The sequence below is a fragment of the Rasamsonia byssochlamydoides genome (genome assembly GCF_041956645.1).
Source record: "Rasamsonia byssochlamydoides strain NRRL 3658 unplaced genomic scaffold VTN77scaffold_42, whole genome shotgun sequence".
Classification (NCBI taxonomy): domain Eukaryota; kingdom Fungi; phylum Ascomycota; class Eurotiomycetes; order Eurotiales; family Trichocomaceae; genus Rasamsonia; species Rasamsonia byssochlamydoides.
The window spans coordinates 52,240-70,326 of NW_027192425.1; the positions used below are offsets into that span (position 1 = coordinate 52,240).

At 50.5% G+C, this 18,087-nt stretch overlaps 5 protein-coding genes across 5 annotated transcripts; all 5 read left to right on the plus strand.

Annotated features, from left to right (window-relative positions):
- Positions 1-2,401: 2,401 nt before the first annotated feature.
- VTN77DRAFT_5783 (uncharacterized protein) lies at positions 2,402-5,515 on the plus strand (the record flags this gene model as incomplete). The annotated part of the gene is made up of 3 exons (XM_069421988.1): positions 2,402-3,311; positions 3,371-3,468; positions 3,527-5,515. 3 exons carry the CDS (start codon positions 2,402-2,404, stop codon positions 5,513-5,515), a joined length of 2,997 nt encoding a protein of 998 aa, XP_069276661.1.
- A 2,686-nt stretch (positions 5,516-8,201) lies between these two features.
- On the plus strand, positions 8,202-9,740 carry VTN77DRAFT_5784 (uncharacterized protein; the record flags this gene model as incomplete). The annotated part of the gene is made up of 1 exon (XM_069421989.1): positions 8,202-9,740. One exon carries the CDS (start codon positions 8,202-8,204, stop codon positions 9,738-9,740), a length of 1,539 nt encoding a protein of 512 aa, XP_069276662.1.
- Positions 9,741-11,361: 1,621 nt separating this feature from the next.
- VTN77DRAFT_5785 (uncharacterized protein) lies at positions 11,362-12,005 on the plus strand (the record flags this gene model as incomplete). Its single annotated transcript, XM_069421990.1, has 3 exons — positions 11,362-11,392; positions 11,457-11,553; positions 11,630-12,005. 3 exons carry the CDS (start codon positions 11,362-11,364, stop codon positions 12,003-12,005), a joined length of 504 nt encoding a protein of 167 aa, XP_069276663.1.
- Positions 12,006-12,823: 818 nt separating this feature from the next.
- VTN77DRAFT_5786 (uncharacterized protein) lies at positions 12,824-13,639 on the plus strand (the record flags this gene model as incomplete). The annotated part of the gene is made up of 1 exon (XM_069421991.1): positions 12,824-13,639. One exon carries the CDS (start codon positions 12,824-12,826, stop codon positions 13,637-13,639), a length of 816 nt encoding a protein of 271 aa, XP_069276664.1.
- A 1,377-nt stretch (positions 13,640-15,016) lies between these two features.
- Positions 15,017-17,723, plus strand: VTN77DRAFT_5787 (uncharacterized protein; the record flags this gene model as incomplete). The annotated part of the gene is made up of 7 exons (XM_069421992.1): positions 15,017-16,017; positions 16,084-16,153; positions 16,220-16,308; positions 16,379-16,563; positions 16,634-16,809; positions 16,884-17,562; positions 17,656-17,723. The coding sequence occupies 7 exons, from the start codon at positions 15,017-15,019 to the stop codon at positions 17,721-17,723; spliced, it is 2,268 nt and encodes a 755-aa protein (XP_069276665.1).
- Between the last annotated feature and the right edge of the window lie 364 nt (positions 17,724-18,087).

The following is an 18,087-nucleotide window of genomic DNA, read 5'->3' on the forward strand; positions in this document are numbered from 1 at the left end:
TCTATGATAGACACCGATTCAGTACATCCAGCCGAGGCCCAGAGCCTTCTTCATCCAGTCTACCATAGCGCCCTTAGGGTAATCATCATAAACCCTTCTCTTTAGGAAAGGAGTTGCCTTTTAGTAGTACTACTCCTACCCTCTTATTGCTCCTCCTTCTCATGTTTTAGGTAAGAGATATTACTTATAGATTTGGTACAACAAAAGGGATGAAAGGTACCTCCTGCGAGCTGGACCGGTTCCATCTTGCCCGAGACGGAGGTCGCTGACCCTTGACCAGATGGTCAGGGCTTGTTGGGGGACGTTCATCACGACGAGGATTGTCAAATATTCAAACGATCTTAGCAAATTCCTGCTCAAGCTTAATAAAAGAATTGACCAATGTGGCAGGTAAGCTGTCTGTAGGATGTATCTTCTATAACTACAGGCATTTAGTTATACATGCATGTAAACGTCTATTCTTTGTTATGTTTGTTTTTATTCACTTGTAAGCTGGGTTGCAAGCCAATTTGCAATTGATATCTTTGTTTGACATGAAATTGTAGTGAATATATACAGCCCTACATTCGACATGATTGGCCACTGGGTTTAGTATTCACCTACCCACCTAGGTAGGTAGGTATGATATACCTAAGCAGGTCCATACAGGATACCCGGGGGTTTAAAAAAGACTGTTGATCAACAGTTGTGAATGTTTTATGACCGTCTTAACTATGTCAACCCTATAAAATGGTCATCTAATGGTTATTTAACAGATCTATACCAATAAACTATCAGATTTAGGAAACAGTATTAGATTTTCCAAAATATAGCCTTTACATTATCTCTCCACCACGGCCTCAAATGATAGATAGTTTAGATAGTGTGTAGTGGTCGAATTAGATAAAAAACCGCCATTTTCTTCCTAAAATATAATATGATCTCACAGCAGAGCATAGTAGATCCAAGCCTCAAGTGGGGGGAAAAAAAGGTAGGTAGTTAGTAAAATGAAGTGGCTAGTTTCTATTTCTTTTCTTCTTTTTTCTGTTACTGTTTCTATTATTTTTTTCTATTACTTTTTCTATTATTTTTTTCTGATACTTTTTCTGTTTTTAAAGCAGTTGCTTTTTTATAGATATTGAAATTTCTATTAGGGAGGAGAGACTATTTTTAATTTGCGGAATATTGGATTTGCTTCTATGATTTATTATTGATGTCAAGATCTCTATAAAAAGTGATGTGTCATCATCGCGGCCTGTGAAAGGTTGTTTTCTTGCTTATGTAGCAAATCTTCTTAAATCCCAACATTCATTATTCCTCAGCCGCTTTCGTCTCTCTGTCTTCACTTCTCAGTTCTGCAGGCAGCCATCTTGTCTCTCCCACACCCTTTTCGCCGCGCAGCCCTTTTCTTATTTAGCACTGCTCTCCTTCAGACTTTTTTTTTCCCCTCTATCTCAGATAGTTTCTCTCTTGGACCTCAACTCGCATCACTTCTCTCTCATCTCTTTTCTTGCCGACTTCAAGTCATTTCCCACAATGGGTTCTACGTCCGAAGGAGTCCTCAGAGTACAAGATCAGAACTTCTGACTCTCGGAGCAGATTGCATGTTGGTGATAGTAAAGGGGACAAATATTAGTCAGCGATATGTGAGAATTATGGCAAAGGATATGACTAGGAAGCCCGCCTGCAAAGTAGATAACAAAAACTATATATAGTAGATAGTCCTGGGGGCCAAACTCCCTGGCATGGACCAGGGAGTCGAGCAAAGCAGGGCCCGTGAGGCTCATATAACGTAACATAAGGCGTACAGTAAGGGGTCAGGAATAGAGCCTCAGCCTCGGGTACCTGCCTAAAATGGCTGTCACGGGTAAAGACAGGCGGTGAGTCGTGACACACCTCTGGTCACATGATCTCCTCCGCTCATTTCCCCCATTTACTTTGGGAAGACTGCCCGATAATATTGTACTTTCCAGTTCTGATGTAGTAGTAGTAAGACTGTACTCTGTACAGTCCTGTAAACCATTTTGGCCCGTATTTGTTGGAAAGACAGCTGTTGGGGTCACAACACAAATGCAGGCGCAGGCGCAGCAGCCGCAACGATTGGGCGGTGTGACAGCCGCCAGTCAGACCAAAGGGAACATCGGCCTTCGACATCACAGACCTCGATCATTTGAGACTGTAATCACAAGCTGCACACGCATTGTTGTCGCCTTTGCGGCGACCCTGTCTCTCTTCTGGCCCTCTTCCTCCCTGCCAGGCTGTAAATTACATTGTCGTCCATTGTTGACAGCTGTTCTTTCCCTTCTTTTCCTTGGAGATACTCCCTCTCGCCGTTGAAGCGAATCCCCCCCTCTATGCTGTCACGATAACCTCCGAGCCCGCTATCTCACGGTACCCTGTGAGGGCGTTCAGCAACAACACTATGTCCTCCTACCATGCTCAAGCACATGCCCAGCCGTCCTATCCTCCCCGCCATGCTGCCCCGTACAATCCCGCAGCGCCAATGGGCTCCGCTCCGCCGCCAGCTGGCACGTTCATGCCGGGCACCAAGGTACAGGTCGGCAACCATCGCGTCGTCGTAGAGAGGTACCTTTCCGAAGGCGGATTTGCCCATGTCTATGTCGTCCGGCTCCCCACGATTGTCGATGGCTCAGATATAGCCGTCCTGAAGCGGGTGGCGGTCCCCGACAAGGCCGCGCTGGCCAACATGCGGACGGAGGTGGAAACAATGAAGAAGCTGAAGGGCCATCGGCACATCGTCACCTACATCGACTCTCATGCGTCCCAGCTTAAAGGAGGGGGCTATGAGGTCTTCCTCCTCATGGAATACTGCGCGGGAGGTGGTCTCATCGACTTCATGAACACGCGGCTGCAGAACCGGTTGACGGAGCCGGAGATCGTGAAGATCTTCTCGGATGTCGCCGAAGGTGTGGCTTGCATGCACTATCTGAAGCCGCCACTGTTGCATCGAGACCTCAAGGTCGAAAATGTCTTGATCTCTTTGTCCGGGAGTTCACCCGTCTACAAACTGTGCGATTTTGGATCCGCGGCGCCCCCACGGCCGCCAGCCACGTCGGCTGCTGAGGGCCGGCTCATCGAGGATGACATCCAAAGGCATACGACTCTGCAGTATCGAAGTCCCGAGATGATCGACGTCTATCGAAAGCAGCCGATCGATGAGAAAAGTGATATTTGGGCATTAGGGGTGTTGCTCTACAAGCTATGCTACTACACAACCCCGTTCGAAGAAGTCGGCCAGATGGCGATCCTCAATGCGAGCTACAAATTTCCTGCCTACCCACCGTTTTCTGATCGGTTAAAGAGGCTGATCGGTGCGGACAATCCTTATCTTTGCGGCTGTTTTCCTTGACTGACTGATATCTATCGGCAGCGTCCATGTTGCGAGAACATCCACAGAAGCGACCCACGATTTATGAAGTCTTACAGGAAGCTTGCAGCATGCAGGGCAAGGAGTGCCCAATCCACGATGTATGTGACACCGTCTGGTCTGTGGCATGTTGCGGATGCACAAACTAACGCGTTTCAGATTTACTCCCAACGCACTCAATCGGAAACTCGTTACCAGGAACTTCCTCCGGCCACCACAGAACCGCCAAAGGTGGGCGCGATCTTCTCACCTCCGATGCAAGAGACTCAGATCATCCCCGATATCGCTCCGATGCGACGGGGTCGTCCGTCGAAGCCAACGTCGCAGCACAATTCTGCAAAGCCCAGCCCGTCACCATTCCGGGGAGGAGGAACTTCCAACGATCCTTTCGCAGCTCTTGATGGCGCAAAGCCCAAACTCGAAGGTGGTGACGAGCTGTCAGCCCGGTTTCCGACGCTTGACCAGTTCTCGCTGCTGCATGAGAAGAGCGGTAAATTCGATTTCGAGCCTACAGTCACCGAAATGAAGGCCGAGGCCGAGGACCTTTCGCAAAGGATCGCGAACGCGTTGGCTGACGACGCCTTTGTAAAACCTTCCTCTCCGGCAATGATACCGAGCAAGGAGACACCCGCTGAGAATCACCGGTCTGAGTCGTCGTCCGCCGAGAAGAGGCATAGCGGTTCTCCCAATCTCCACGGAGAGTCGGCGAGAAATCAGACACCGCTGTATCAGCCCGTGCCACAGAAGCCCAAGATGGTTTCCACTGGTACCATGACGGACCCCCCTCCGGGACCGGAGACTAATCCCTATGCAAACCGCCCTATCTATCGATTTCCACCATCTGGACATGAACGGCGACCTTCGAGTCAACCGTGGTCTGTTGAATTGGAGAGATCACACTCTGGTCTAGGCAGCAGCGTCCCTTCACAGACGACGACTATCCCCAAAGTGGAACCAAAGCCAAAATCATCATCCGAGAAGATTACGAACTTACCAACCTCTTCGCGACCGTCGCTGGAAGTCACAAGACCTGCACTCCGCGATCTGGACGATGCAGTGGCTCGACCCAAGTCTGCCAATTCCCGGTCTCGTCCTGCAAGTGTTTACGCGGGTTCGAAAGTCGATCATACGAAAGAGCCCGACGTTCGACTCCAGTACGAGGATGGCGAGCCGCTCCGGCACATGCGGACCGATGGTGATCGGGACCTGGACCGTACGAACATCACGTCGGACGTCGACTTCCTGCGCGCACGAGAGGAGGAAGAGATGAATCGGAAGAGGGAAAAACGGCACAGCAGCGGTTCCAAGCATGTCAAACGGTCCAGCCTGTCCTTTCTGTCTGGCCGGTTTGGGGAAGCGTTCCGCCGTTTCGAGCAGAATGCTCAAGACACCAACAGCCGGACACCATCCCCGGATGACGCGAATAAGCCTCTGACTCCAATTGCTGGCGGCTCTGAACTGACGGACACCAGTGACGACAGCTCTGGCGAGAACGATCGCACCGACATTTCGCCGGAGACGCGACGCGAGCTGGAGAGAAGGCGACTATCTCAGGAAGAGAAACGCGTGGCGAACGCAGCTGCTGAGTATCGACTTCGTGTGGCTGGACAAGGGGTAGGGGCAGGCGCTCGGATTCGTGATGGCACGAAATCACCTGCCATCCAAAGCAAAGTGCAGTCACTTCTCCAGAACAGCAACAACAACCAGCCTCCCCCCAAGACGGCCTCTGGTTATGGCCGGTATACCGATATGAACCCTCCCTTGTCAGCAAGGCCGTCGGATTCACAAGCGGAAAAGGAGTACGTTCCACCGCTGCCTGTGCGGCCGAAACCACCACCGAAGGAATCAATCAAGGGTTCTTCTTCCTCGGCGGCCTCCGACGCGGGGAATAATCCGTCGCAGCAGCGTACAGTTCAACGGCCCGCGGCGCCTCCGAAACCGAAGAACCTGCGAACGGACGGGACGAACGAGGCACCCATGAATATGAATAATACCGCGTCGCCGTCGCAAGGGGCGCCAATCAGTCCGACGTCCGACGACTGGGAGGCCAATTTCAGCCGACGCTATCCGAGTCTGTCTGGCCTGGAGCTGGTAGAAACGGAGATTGATGTGCCGAAGCTGTCGACGATTCGGACGCGGGAGGTGTAGGTGTAGATCAGCTGGCAAGATGGTATTGACTTACCATGTTTGTGTCATTGTTTGTTTTCGCTGCTACATACATGGATATGTAGTATTTTCTACGGCGCATTCGATTCGATTCGATTCGATGATCGGTTCCATTCAATGCCATGCAATGCGATGCAATTCGATGCATATATCCATCCAATTCCGATTCTCTGCTGGACGGGCTTTGCCGTTGTCGTTGCCGTTGCTGCTGTTGTTGTTGTTGTGGAATGATGATGATGTACAAGCCATTTTCAAAACTAACACCACTATATTATATTACATTAAGCTTTGCTTTGTTACCTACCTACTCATCAAAGATGCAGACAGAGTCAGACACGGTGGGTGCACCAGTGCACCAGTGCTTGAAAACGAAGGATTGATTGATTAATTCTTGGGATAATAATTTTTATTTATAGACAGAAAGAAAGAGAAAGAGAAACAGAAAGAGATATTTTATTGAGCCTGCATAACAATAACAATAACAATAATAATAATAATTCTTACGTCTGGAGTAGTCACTGTAAAGAATCCAGCAGCTTCCAACTGGGGGAGTTGACTGACGTATGGAGCCTACCTAGGTACCTAGGTATGTAATGTACTGTACCTAATTGAAGTATTAGGGGTCACCTGGTCCAGACGCCCCCGCTGATTCTTTCATTAGTACCTAATTTTCGGTGGTAATATGACAATCTTGTTTGTGTTGTACTCTGCACAGTAGTCATCAAGTGCATTCACTCGCACCAACTGCTGCAGCATGGTACCTGTACCTAGGACACCAAAGACTCCAGTAGACATTCCCCGCGGACGTGAACTGCGTGGCCTCGACCAGCGTCTTCAAATCAGGCGAGATGTCCGTCCTCTTCTCGACCTCTCGCAGGGTGCGGATGTAGTCGGCCTCGTATTCGCGGATCAGCGTCTTGCAGCGCTGCCGGGCCTCGTCGACGCCGATGTGGTGCTGCCGCATTAACACGTCGATGGCGTTGGGGATGGACTCGTGCCCGTAGCGTCGAGCGGCTTCGCACTCTTTCTCCCACGAGAACGTCGTTATGCAGCCCGAAGATGATATAGGCGCTACGACAGAGTGAGTGGCACTCTTCCCTTTCTTCGTCGGGGATTGTGAGGCCCATTCCAAAGGTCATTAACCCGAACCAGAACCTGAAGTGAAGCAAGACTTATTGTTAATCATGTACATACGTAGCTTAGTTTGTTCGTGAAGGTATGAATAAGACTCACATTTCACCAACGTCCAGAATCCGGTACGGAATGTACTCTTCCAAGGTCGAGAATCCTTCAAAGGCCCGCCTGCCGGACGCGCGCTGGAGGAATTGTGCCCAGGCTTTGGCTGTCACGACTGCGCGTGGGGCGTCGATCGCCATCATCTCTTGGAACATTTTCTTCTGCATATACCTTTTCCCAGAGTCACCGGGCTGGATGGTGCCGGTTTGCGCGCCCTCTAAGAACGCTTCTAACATCTGGTCATTCTCGAAGTCGATCTTTGCAATCGTCGTTAATAGGTAAACAGCTGCTTGAGGAAAAGCAATCAGGGTAAGTAAATAGGAAAGCTGGCAAACCTCTTCTTTACTAGAGATATCCGTCACATCTGTAGGATGGGGTCTATCAGCACACAATAACATATATAGATGTGTTCACAGGTTGAGCTTTACCATCGTGGAGAAACGCAAACTCATTCGCATAAGACACAATCTCCAGCCTCTCGGGGATGCATTCCGGAATGGTGATAGCCATGAAGCCGCCACGAGGACTCAGCCCGCCTCGATAGGGCTCTTCATTCAATGGCCCGACATACTTCTTCCAGTCCTGTTGAGCCGGGAGGGAGCCAATCTCCTCAAAGTGAGGATAGTTGTGTCGTCGCATGCTCAGGCATGGATCGGAGAAGCCCTCGAGGTCGTACTCGGTTGGATCGACCAGGGTAGAATACTTGAACTTCATCGGGAAGAAATGAGCAGAAGCTGGTGTACAGTACAGTACAGGGTCGAAGAGGCAAGAACGACGGGATCACTTTGCAGCTCGCATCCTTATCATAGCTTGCGAACGAAGAATCATCGTCGCACACATACGTAACCTTCCTTATCTTTGAATGATCTCCATGTCAATGATAGCTTTCAATATCAAATCCCGCCGCGACGACGTGGACTCGCATTCGGGGCATCGGCGATTTTCGGTGCAAAACAAAAAAAAATATTATCCAGGAAATGTCAAGTTATCTGTGGGATGAGAAGTTGTGTGTGGGACATGGAGTCGCTGGGAGGGAGAATCTTACTGGCAACCCCCCCACTATCCCTACCCCTTCACTATCCCTATCCTTCGGTAGTGATCTTCCGACCCTTGATTCGGAGTTACACAGCAGGATGGAGACCTCTTCTGAGCACGATTCTCCGGCTGCGCTCTGGGGCGCATTGGATTCGTCTTCCTGGGTCACTGCTGGCGAGGAAGCTGACCAATCACACCAAGTGTGTGCTTGATTTTGTATCATTCTATCTGGTAGGTATATGTGAATGGTCAGCCGGGTAATTCTATCATCCGTCTTCTGAAGATAAATGGATCGATACGATGAGCCACGGCTTTATGCGGAATTATATTCCACGTGCCAGGCGGGATTGATATATGTCTGTGTCCATGCCATGGCCTTGGAGATGCATTCTTTTTCATGCAAGATACATCCATGTTCGGTCCAGTTCAGAATCTCTCCATGTCTCTGGAAAATCATCCGTCTTTTCGATTGGCTTGTGATCGCTGCCACTTTCATAAACTAAAATGCCCCCGGAACAAGACCTTATCAAACAGGGGTGCTTGTGAAAGATGCATCCGAGCCAAAGTCCCATGCACCTTCAGTCTCAGAGCCCATACTGGAAGGAGTCCAGCAGGCAAGACATCAACATCAACATCAGCTAAGACTGACCGCACCGCTCAGAGACATCGGAGGCAAAACAACCTCAACCCTCCGCTGACTCGACATGGGCGATGTGCTGGCTCGGAATGCTTTGGCGAAGAGGAAGATGATAATATGCATGGCTTGCCTCTGCCAATAACGGGGGGTGATCTCAATAACCAGATCCCAATCGATAATGCGTCACACTCCAGATGGGATCAATGGGCAAATGTCCATGAACAGAACACAAACTCAACGGTCGATTTCCTCGGTCCTCTCTCATACACTGAGGAGCGTTTCGTCGAGCACGCCATTGAGATGCCGTTTCCTGACTTTGGAGCCGAGTTACGTTCCTGGGACGTGTCGGAGAAAGTCAATCTGGCGCCTAGAGGACCGAACAATTTCGACAGAAATATGAAGTCGTCGATCGCTCGCTATGGCAAAATATCGCTGCACAAGGCCAATGCCAGTCACTGCAACGAAAGGCTGTCCGTTCTTGCGGCGAACCTCCATCGGCATCTGGAAATGATCGATGGCTTACGGTTGCAGCAGGTCGACAACAGTGGCCATTTTCCTCTCCGAAACTATCAGATCGGAGATCTTCTGCAACTCTCCCAAGTGTTGACCGATGTTCTCCAATCCATTTCTTCCCGTGCCTGTTTCAGGTCAGCGCCGGACATGTTGCAACTCCAACAGGCCCCAGAACAAATAGCGGAGGAGAACGAGCCCATTGAGACGTCCTCGGATGTGAACGTCGATACCCCAACGGCTTTGCTTATCTTAAACTGCTACGTATGCTTGATACGGATATACAGTGTTGTATTCATGCAACTCCACCAGTACATTCGGTCTTTGCCAGACGCCCAGTCAGCTCGTCGAGAATTCGGTGGTTTTCAATTTGACGAGCTTCCGCCGTTGAATGAGGCGCATATGCGGACTCACGCAGCCTTCCGAATGCTCCTAGAGAGCTTGGGCCGTAATGAGGAGATGTTGGGTCTCCCAACAGATTTCCGGTGCGCGAAGATTCGAGGCGACGGGACTATCGGGTTGCAACAGGATCAGATACCTACCGGAAATAAGAGTGTCTCGGGTCATGACGAAGAGAGCGCCACCAGCACCTGCACCTGCGGTAGCGTCAACGCCAGTCACATAAAGCCCCGGTCTTCAGCCACGGGATTGGTCAGCTTCGAATTGGTCGAGGCTGTGCTGAGGCAAGAAGCTTGGACTAGCGTAGACAACGATGGAGGAGGCCTGGCTTTACTCCGAAAGGACATGAAGGGAGTGAGGAATAGCTTGCGGTATAAGATGGGATTGTAGAATAGGGAGTCAAGCGACCGGAAAGAACGCCAATGGGCGCTAGGCTAGGCGAGGTAGAATACATATACCTAATGTATATGCATACCTGTGTTGGACACCGGTCGGGTATATAATCCAGACTAGATCAGCTGATTTCCCGGTAAGTTCGGTTCTGATATAGTAGGGCTAATGCTAGAAATAGTGGACAGAACAATCTTCGACTAGAAGCACGACTGCGGTGAGTCATGGAAATCATACCACTCAGGAGGGCTGCCAAGTGGCTATGTCTGCCGATTTCCATCTATGGCTTCTACTAAGGGAAAGATTCGGTGAGATGACGAAATTCGGTGATCTTCGGTCAGTTAACTCATTTCAGGAATGTGAGCATGGCGGAGAATTGGTCCAAATGGGTAGGCCAGTGGCGGCCGTGCGCGTGTTTGATAAACCTGGTGACGTCCATGTTGGCCATCCTGCGCTCTCGTGGGTAATGCGAATTAATCTATAGGTCAGATTCTGGCGATAACTGTTCATGAATAGGCACCGGCATTTTGCCTCCAGAATCGTGTTTACCCGGCTGTTCCGTGATTGAATCGACTAACTTCCCATGCAGTGCGATCCTGGACTTCTTCAACAGTTCCAGTGTTTCAATATTGGATCAGATCAGGCGGCTATCCTCCGATGACCCCAGTAAATCTGCGCATTCAGACGCGTGATAATCTGAAATGAAAACCTCTGATTTCACTGTGTCCATGAGAAACACAAACACAGTGCGACCGACAGTACATAGAAAGGTGAGTCCTTCACAGCCCCCTGTAAACCCGGCCCTTCAGAGAGCCACTTGCCTTCGTAGTGTCATATCACCACCGGGGATATAATATAAGAACAGCATGGCACGAAAAGTCTGAGGATTGGGTCTTAAACCCGAAGAATTGAAATCAGATTTTCTAAGACGAAGGGAGGAAGGAAAGGCCTGTAGGTGAGGTAGCAGCCCTGTCGAGACACGTGACAGGGCAGGTGATCTGGTCCTTTGGATTTCTCTTCTAAAATGGAAGGGGGCCTGCACAGGTAGCACTGCTTTTTCTAGATAAGGTCCTCACATCGGTTGGGACAGATTCGACGAACTCCGCAACAGTCTCAATGACGCACTTCTTGCTATCAACCCAGTTCCACTCAGGACAAAGGAGCAGGTAATCGATCCTCGAGTTACGCGCATAGGCGTAGAAGCAGATCGCGTCACAGTTTCTGGTGATCTTATACGTTGTCGTATGATATCATTTTGGGAATAGTGACAGTGATATATATAAAAATCACAATGTCCGTAATAAACGAGATGGATCAGTTTTTTGAATTTGCAACAGATTCTGTCCTCAGAAAGGTCTGTCTGACGAGTCCTATTAATATTATCATTGTACGGAGTACGGAGTACTGGAGTGCCGAGAACGACGCAATGATATCGATCCTGATAAGCATATGTTCTAACCCGGATAGGCTAGCGCCGATCCCTTTAAGCAACAGGTCACTCCACGCGCAGTGACCGGTCCAAGCTACCTAACAGACCATGGATAACGGCATATAACCAGATATGTCTCATTTGCCATCTTCTGACTCCCAATTCAGCCATTCATAGACTGTGAGAGTCGGAATGGCGCCCATTACGTTAAGCACAGTCGATAGTGAGTGATCAAGCCTTGCGGAGAATCTCATTTGCATCTACTGACGTTTTCTGATTCTGTGCAGACGACCTGAAAGAGGTCATTCAACACCTTTTCGAGATTCAGTCGGCTGTCCATGGCTACCTTGGTCCCGAGACCCAGACGGAGCTGGTCAGGAAGATGTATGTCTGCCATCCATATCTCTATTCATTCTCCGAAGTGGAGCTTTCTCTGTCTAACCTGTCTTGCATTGTCCAGAAAAAATCTCACTCTCGCATTATCTACACTTTCTACGCATACTCGACCCGACCCGAACCACGGCTACTCTCTGCCTGACCGCGACTCCTTTTCTCGTGATGACCCTCCACTCGCCAGCATCCAGCTACCGCCCGAGATCATCGATTACGTCGATGCTGCGCGCAACCCAGACATCTACACCCGCGAGTTCGTGGAACTGGTACAGCGTGGCAATCAGGATCTCAAGGGCAAGAAGGAGGCCTTTGCCGGGTTCCGGGACGTGCTGGCCCGGGAGATGAGGAGCGCGATGCCCGAATGTCGTCGCGAGGTAGATCGCGCTGTCGTGGCAACAGGAGGGACAATACCGCCAGAGGAGGAGAGGGAGGGAAAGTCATGATGGATCTGATTCTGATATACGCTTTTATTTTAAACCGGGTGGGGGCGTTTATCTGACTTTATTCATCTCATGATACCGAATAAGGAGGTGTTTTTCTTTTTTTTTTCTTGTTGGAGGGCGGGAACTGCGGTTCATTGACGAGATTTGTCCAAGGCGTTTTGGGAAAGGATAGATGGCAAATACCTTGCATAGTCAGGTCACATTTTTCAAATACTCATGGTAGTTAAAAGGGTTTGCATTGGATCAGTTGAAGAAGTTGAATGCCATGCCATCACAGAGTGACTGGCTATCCGTTGCTACATCTAATGAAAGAATTCATCCCTGATTTTAATTTTCTCCCCTGAATAACAGCCTGGTATGATGTAATTGTACCGTGTGCCTGCGTACATTGTGCCTCAACATTGAACGCACTGGTTCTTGCCAATAAGTGACAATGAAGAATATGCGGGAACCACATAGCTGCTATTCATTGATGATATAATTCCGGATCTACGTGTGGGCGATAGTTTTCACACCAGGATGACTTCTAGCGCGGCCGCCTCACCTAGTGATGGTATCTCCGGTGGTTACACAGGACACAGTTTGAGGCTCAAGATCGCAATGGCCGTGTTCATTGGAATCGGCTGGTACAACGCCCTCGAACTCATCGTCCTCATCTTCGAGACATTCAGGCAATTCCGGGGACTCTATTTTTGGTGTTTGCTGGTCTCCACTGCTGTCGGGGTCATCCCATATGGGCTGGGCTTCTTCCTCAAGTACTCCAGCTAACATCGGCCACCTGGCTCTCTGTCACGTTGCTGACCATTGGCTGGTATACGATGGTCACCGGGCAGTCGATGGTCCTCTTCTCACGCCTGCATCTCGTCGTGCAGAACCCCAAGGTCCTCCGGCGGGTGCTCTACATGATCGTGGTCGACGCCGTGCTGCTGCACGTCCCGACGACCGTCTTGACCTACGGGTCGAACTTTGACCCTGACAATGTCCACATCATCAACGGCTATAATATCATGGAGAGGATCCAGATGACCGCATTCTGTCTGCAGGAGTTTATCATCTCCGGGATCTACATCTACGAGACCGTTGGCCTGTTGAAGGCGGATCCGGAACCGGGCAGCCGCAGGCTCATGTACCGACTTGTCACTATCAATCTTCTGATCATCTTGATGGACATCGGCCTTCTCGTGACCGAGTACTTGAACTTCTACATCATCGAAACGACGCTCAAAGCTACGGTATATAGCGTCAAGCTGAAGCTGGAGTTTGCAGTGCTTGGGAAACTGGTCAATCTCGTGCGCACCCATAGCTGGAAGTCGGAGTCGGTCAACAAGGGCAATTGTCCCAGCGGGCTTCCTGATTTCGTGGATGCCTCCCGAGTCACGTCCGATGTGACGCATGCCACTTCCTCCTCGCCAAGCCGACCTCGACCGCATCCCAGGATGGATCCATATGAGGTTTTAATTGCCATGTTTGAACATTCGAATTGGAGTTCTTCGGATCAGGAGCGGCAGAGCATGCCGGGCAGAGATACCCATACAACTCGCCCAGATGCGGAGCACGGAGTGGAAGGAAAAGAGTCCACCATGAGGCGTGCCGTGAGTTTCAGTCCGACCAATAATGCGGATCACCCGGGGTGACTACTGGAGATTCATAATTTCATACAATCTTGAAGACCTTCTCCGTTCAAAGGTCCTGCAAGACGATGCAGCGACTCTGACAAGAGGCCGGCCGGCTGAGGATATGTGCTCATGAAGCATCTCCTCCAATCGGCCAAAAACGGCCGTTGGGCTGTTCGACCCGCCATCAGAAGACGTCCAGCTTCGTCTGCTAGAAGTCGAACATGATCGACATGGGGCAGAAGACGAGGGCACCGCTACTCAACTACGAGAAACGAAATTCTCCATTGTTCAGTTTGACTGTTGAGATTGAAGACGATCTCAGGAGGCTCTTAACCGGACGTTATCATCCTGCGACAGTCGATAAGACTGCAGGCTGTACTTGCGCTTGACAGGTCTTGAGAAATTCATTCTAGATGAATATCTAGAAGAGAACCAGACGATTTTTCGTGTATTAAATAAATGGACTGGGTACCAAAATCCACGATCTGGTGTTAGGACAAGACCTCCTCTATTGGAGAATGAGATCGAATGTGATGACCTAGAATCAACCGCATCGTGGCCATGTTCATACAGTACAGTACAGTACCTTTTCACCATTAAATGGTCAAACCCTCTCAGTGGAAAAAAAAAAGGTTGTTTTTCATCCGAACCAGCACACTTGTAGAATGTTCTCTGGAGTCGTCATTTAAGTATTAACAGGTAAAATTCTCCGCTCATTTCTCCGCGGGGTCCCCCACACTGCCTAACCTAAACAAAACAAGCAGGTCCCTTCTCCACAACGAAAGGCTTCGGGTACTTTACCCGTGACCCGTCCATGAATGAAATCCCGATCCCCGATTCCCCGGATCCCGAGGTCATCAGTCATGGTATTATTTCGCCGTGAAACTGCCGACTACTCCGTACTCCGTAGACAGATTCTAGCTCGGGGACGGGATTAGTTATTATTATATCATTATTTAATTATAATTACTCCAATTGATTGGGATTGGGTTAATAATTAATTAATTACGTCATACATCCTATGGAAATGCAATTGAAGAAGCTCTGGAGTCTGGATCCTGGCTATCTACGGAGTACTCTGTACATACCTAAGGTCCAAGGTAGAGGTCCATGCTCGAAGCTATACGTAATGCATACAACTCTTTGAGGAGATGATGATCGCTCCCGGGTGTGCCTAGGATATTCGTTCTTCTTCCACGAGGGATAAAAAGAATACACCTTCCTGTTTGGGGACTCTGTTTTTCGACAAAATGTGGGGAGCTCATTCACTCCGTAGTTGCCCCCGTCTAATATAATATTTCTCTCTCTTTCTCTCCCTCTCCCTCTCGCCAATTCCCTTTCTTCATCCTGTGGGATGACATTCGTTCGTTAGATTCTTTCTTTCAGCACTTGACAATGACCCGGTGGTATAATCTCCTCCTGGGCCTGGGATTACTGAGCCTCTGCCCAGGCTCAGCAGCAGCGAGTGCTGCCGCAGCTCCAGCATGCTCCTCTGAGCCCGCCACGCTGCATCTTCCAGACCCGCCGTATGACAACTTCTTCTACTCGGACTGCAATGTCGCGGCCCAGGTTGTCGTGACGAGTCCGCTGCCGGACAGCAATCTGACCCTCATCGGCCCCCGGCTTATCGTCGCGTGGCCGGCCGGAAACAGCGGCGTGTGCGCGTTCTTTGCGCCGCAGAACGGCATCAATGGCACGTTGGGCATCGAGGTCGTCAATTCGACGGTGGGCAGTCCGCTGGCAGCGACGTACAGGCCTGCTGCCACGAACGGGTCTTCGCCCAGCGTGGGCGTCACGGGCGTCATCCGCTTCAACTCGTCTGCCGTCCTGACGATCCCTATCCTGGGGAGCATCCGGACCATTCGCGATTTCACCGAGGGACCCAGTATTCTGCAGCCTGAGATCCAGGATGCCATCCAGTTCATCTCCACGCCGGGAGGGGGTGCCTCGCTGCAGCGGCTGTGGCTGGACAATGTGACGACGACGCATCTGAACTTCACGCCGGTGTCCAACAGCAGCAGCAGTGGCAGTCCCGTCGAGATCGACGGCCGGACGCTGAAGTTCGAAGCGGGCGACTACATCTTCGCGGCGGATCTCAACTACCCGCAACTGGCGCAGCTGCAGCCGGCGCAGGTGCTGAACGCCAACTCGACTGCGTTGATTCAGCAGGATGCGGGCGACACGACGGCTCTGTCGTTCCTGTCGTACTCGAACAAGCTGCTTGCCGGGGCATGGCGGTTCCTGACGTACTTTGGCCGCGACTCGATGATTTCCGCTCTTCTGCTGGAGCCGGTGCTCAGCTTGGGAGAGAACAGTGCCATGGAAGCTGTCATTGGGGCGGTGCTGGAACGGTTGAACAGGACGGATGGCAGTGTCTGCCATGAGGAAGTCATTGGGTAAGCACCCATGAAGATAGATACAATAGATACAATCAATCGGTAGTACCCAGCTGACGGTCGAAGTGACTATGCCACGTTTTTGAACGAGCAAGACAACATTACGAGTACCGAGTCGTCCTGCACATATCAGATGGTGAGCTGCATGTTGCATTCTCTTTGCTTTTCCTTTTTTTAAAAAAAAATCCACTAACGATTGTAGATCGACTCCGACTACTACCTCCCGATCCTGATGAAGAAGTACTTCGTCGAGAATTCCGTCGGTCGTTCCCGAACCTCCTCTTTCCTGAAGTATGCAGCATTCTCGTTCTCCTTTCTTTCTGCATTGTTTCCAAGCATGCATCCAGCTAACAACGCCCAGCATCTCCGCAGGATCCTTCAGCTCCGCAAACAAAGGCCTGACCTACGGCCAGCTGGCGGTCATCAACGCCGAGCGGATCCTACGGCTCGCCGGGCCTTTCGCCGGGAAGAACAACCAGACGAAGGAGAATCTCGTGCACCTGAAGCCGGGGCAACCTGTTGGGCAGTGGAGAGATAGTACATACGGTAGGTAAACCCCTATCCCATGGAATCTACAGAATTGGAAACTCGAGCATGCTGATACTGATCATGTCAGGCATCGGCGGCGGGCGAATCCCCTATGATGTGAACACGGCCCTGATGCCGGCAGCGTTGCGCTCGATCGCATCTTTGTCTCGTCAGGGGTTCTATGGAAGAAACCACACCGAATGGGGGACTCTTGCGGATCAGTATGCGCAGGTGTGGGAGGACGAAACGCTGCAGTTCTTCGAGGTAGGCTTGTTGCACACACAAAATACCACAAGATAAAGACATACTTGTGAACTTAATATTGACGAATCAACCAGGTGACGGTTCCGCAAAAGCAAGCCCAGCAACTGGTCTCCTCCTACGCCAACACAATCGGCTTCTCGGGGCCAAATCAGACAGACACAATCGACGGGGACGTCCACTTCCACGCGCTCTCGCTGGACGGGTACAACAACCTCAGCCAAGTCGCCGTCATGAACACAGACGACTGCTTCCGCCACTTCCTGCTCAACACGACGGGACGACAGGACCAGTTGACGGCATTCGTCAACCAGACGGCGAACAACATCCGGCGGACCTTTCCAGCGGGACTGATGTCGTCCGCGGGGATGCTGATCTCCAACCCGGCGTATGGCGGGAATCCGGTGTATGCGCAGAACTGGACGAGTGGCGCGTACCACGGCACGGTGATCTGGTCGTGGCCCATGGCGATGATGGCGAAGGGGTTGGAGCAGCAGTTGGGGAGGTGCCAGCCGCAAAATCATAGCCTCTCCTCTGTGTCCTCTATCTCGAAGGCAGGATCTGTCCCGGAATTCTGCAACGACCCCTCCGTGTACGACAACGTCAAACAGGCCTACAACATCCTCTGGGACAGCATCGAGGCCAACACGGCGCAGCTCTCGCAGGAGGTGTGGTCGTGGGTGTACAGTAACGACACCTTCGAGGTGATGCCGCTGGGCGTGATGCCGCCGCCACCGGGGCAGGCGAGTCAGACTGGTACGTATCAACCACTCGAAAGACTCAGGACTCCTGAGTTTTAGAATGAAGGGCATGAATGAGAGGTCACTGACTAGGATGATTTGTACACAGAATCCGATATCCGACAGCTATGGTCATTGACCTTTTTGGCTGTGAAGAGGAATCTCTCTTTTAAATGAAAGAACAAAAGAAACAAAAATATGGGGAAGGAAAATGGGGAAATATGAATATGAACATGAATGTGAAAATATGATTGAGAGTTATGGCTTTTGATCTGACCTGACTGACAGCCTCTCGATCGAAGTATACATACATATATATATATATACTTACGTACATACTGAACTCAGCGTTTGAAAAAAAAATTTGGAATTTCAGCAGACAGGATCATACAATACAGTACAGTGCAGACAGGACAGGAAAAAGGATAGTAGTACATACACATCAATTGCAGCGTTATGAGTATAGTAGGTAGGTAGGTACATAGGTGTATGTCATGCATATAAGATATAAGACCCGTCACCATATTTGTCGTTTCATTGT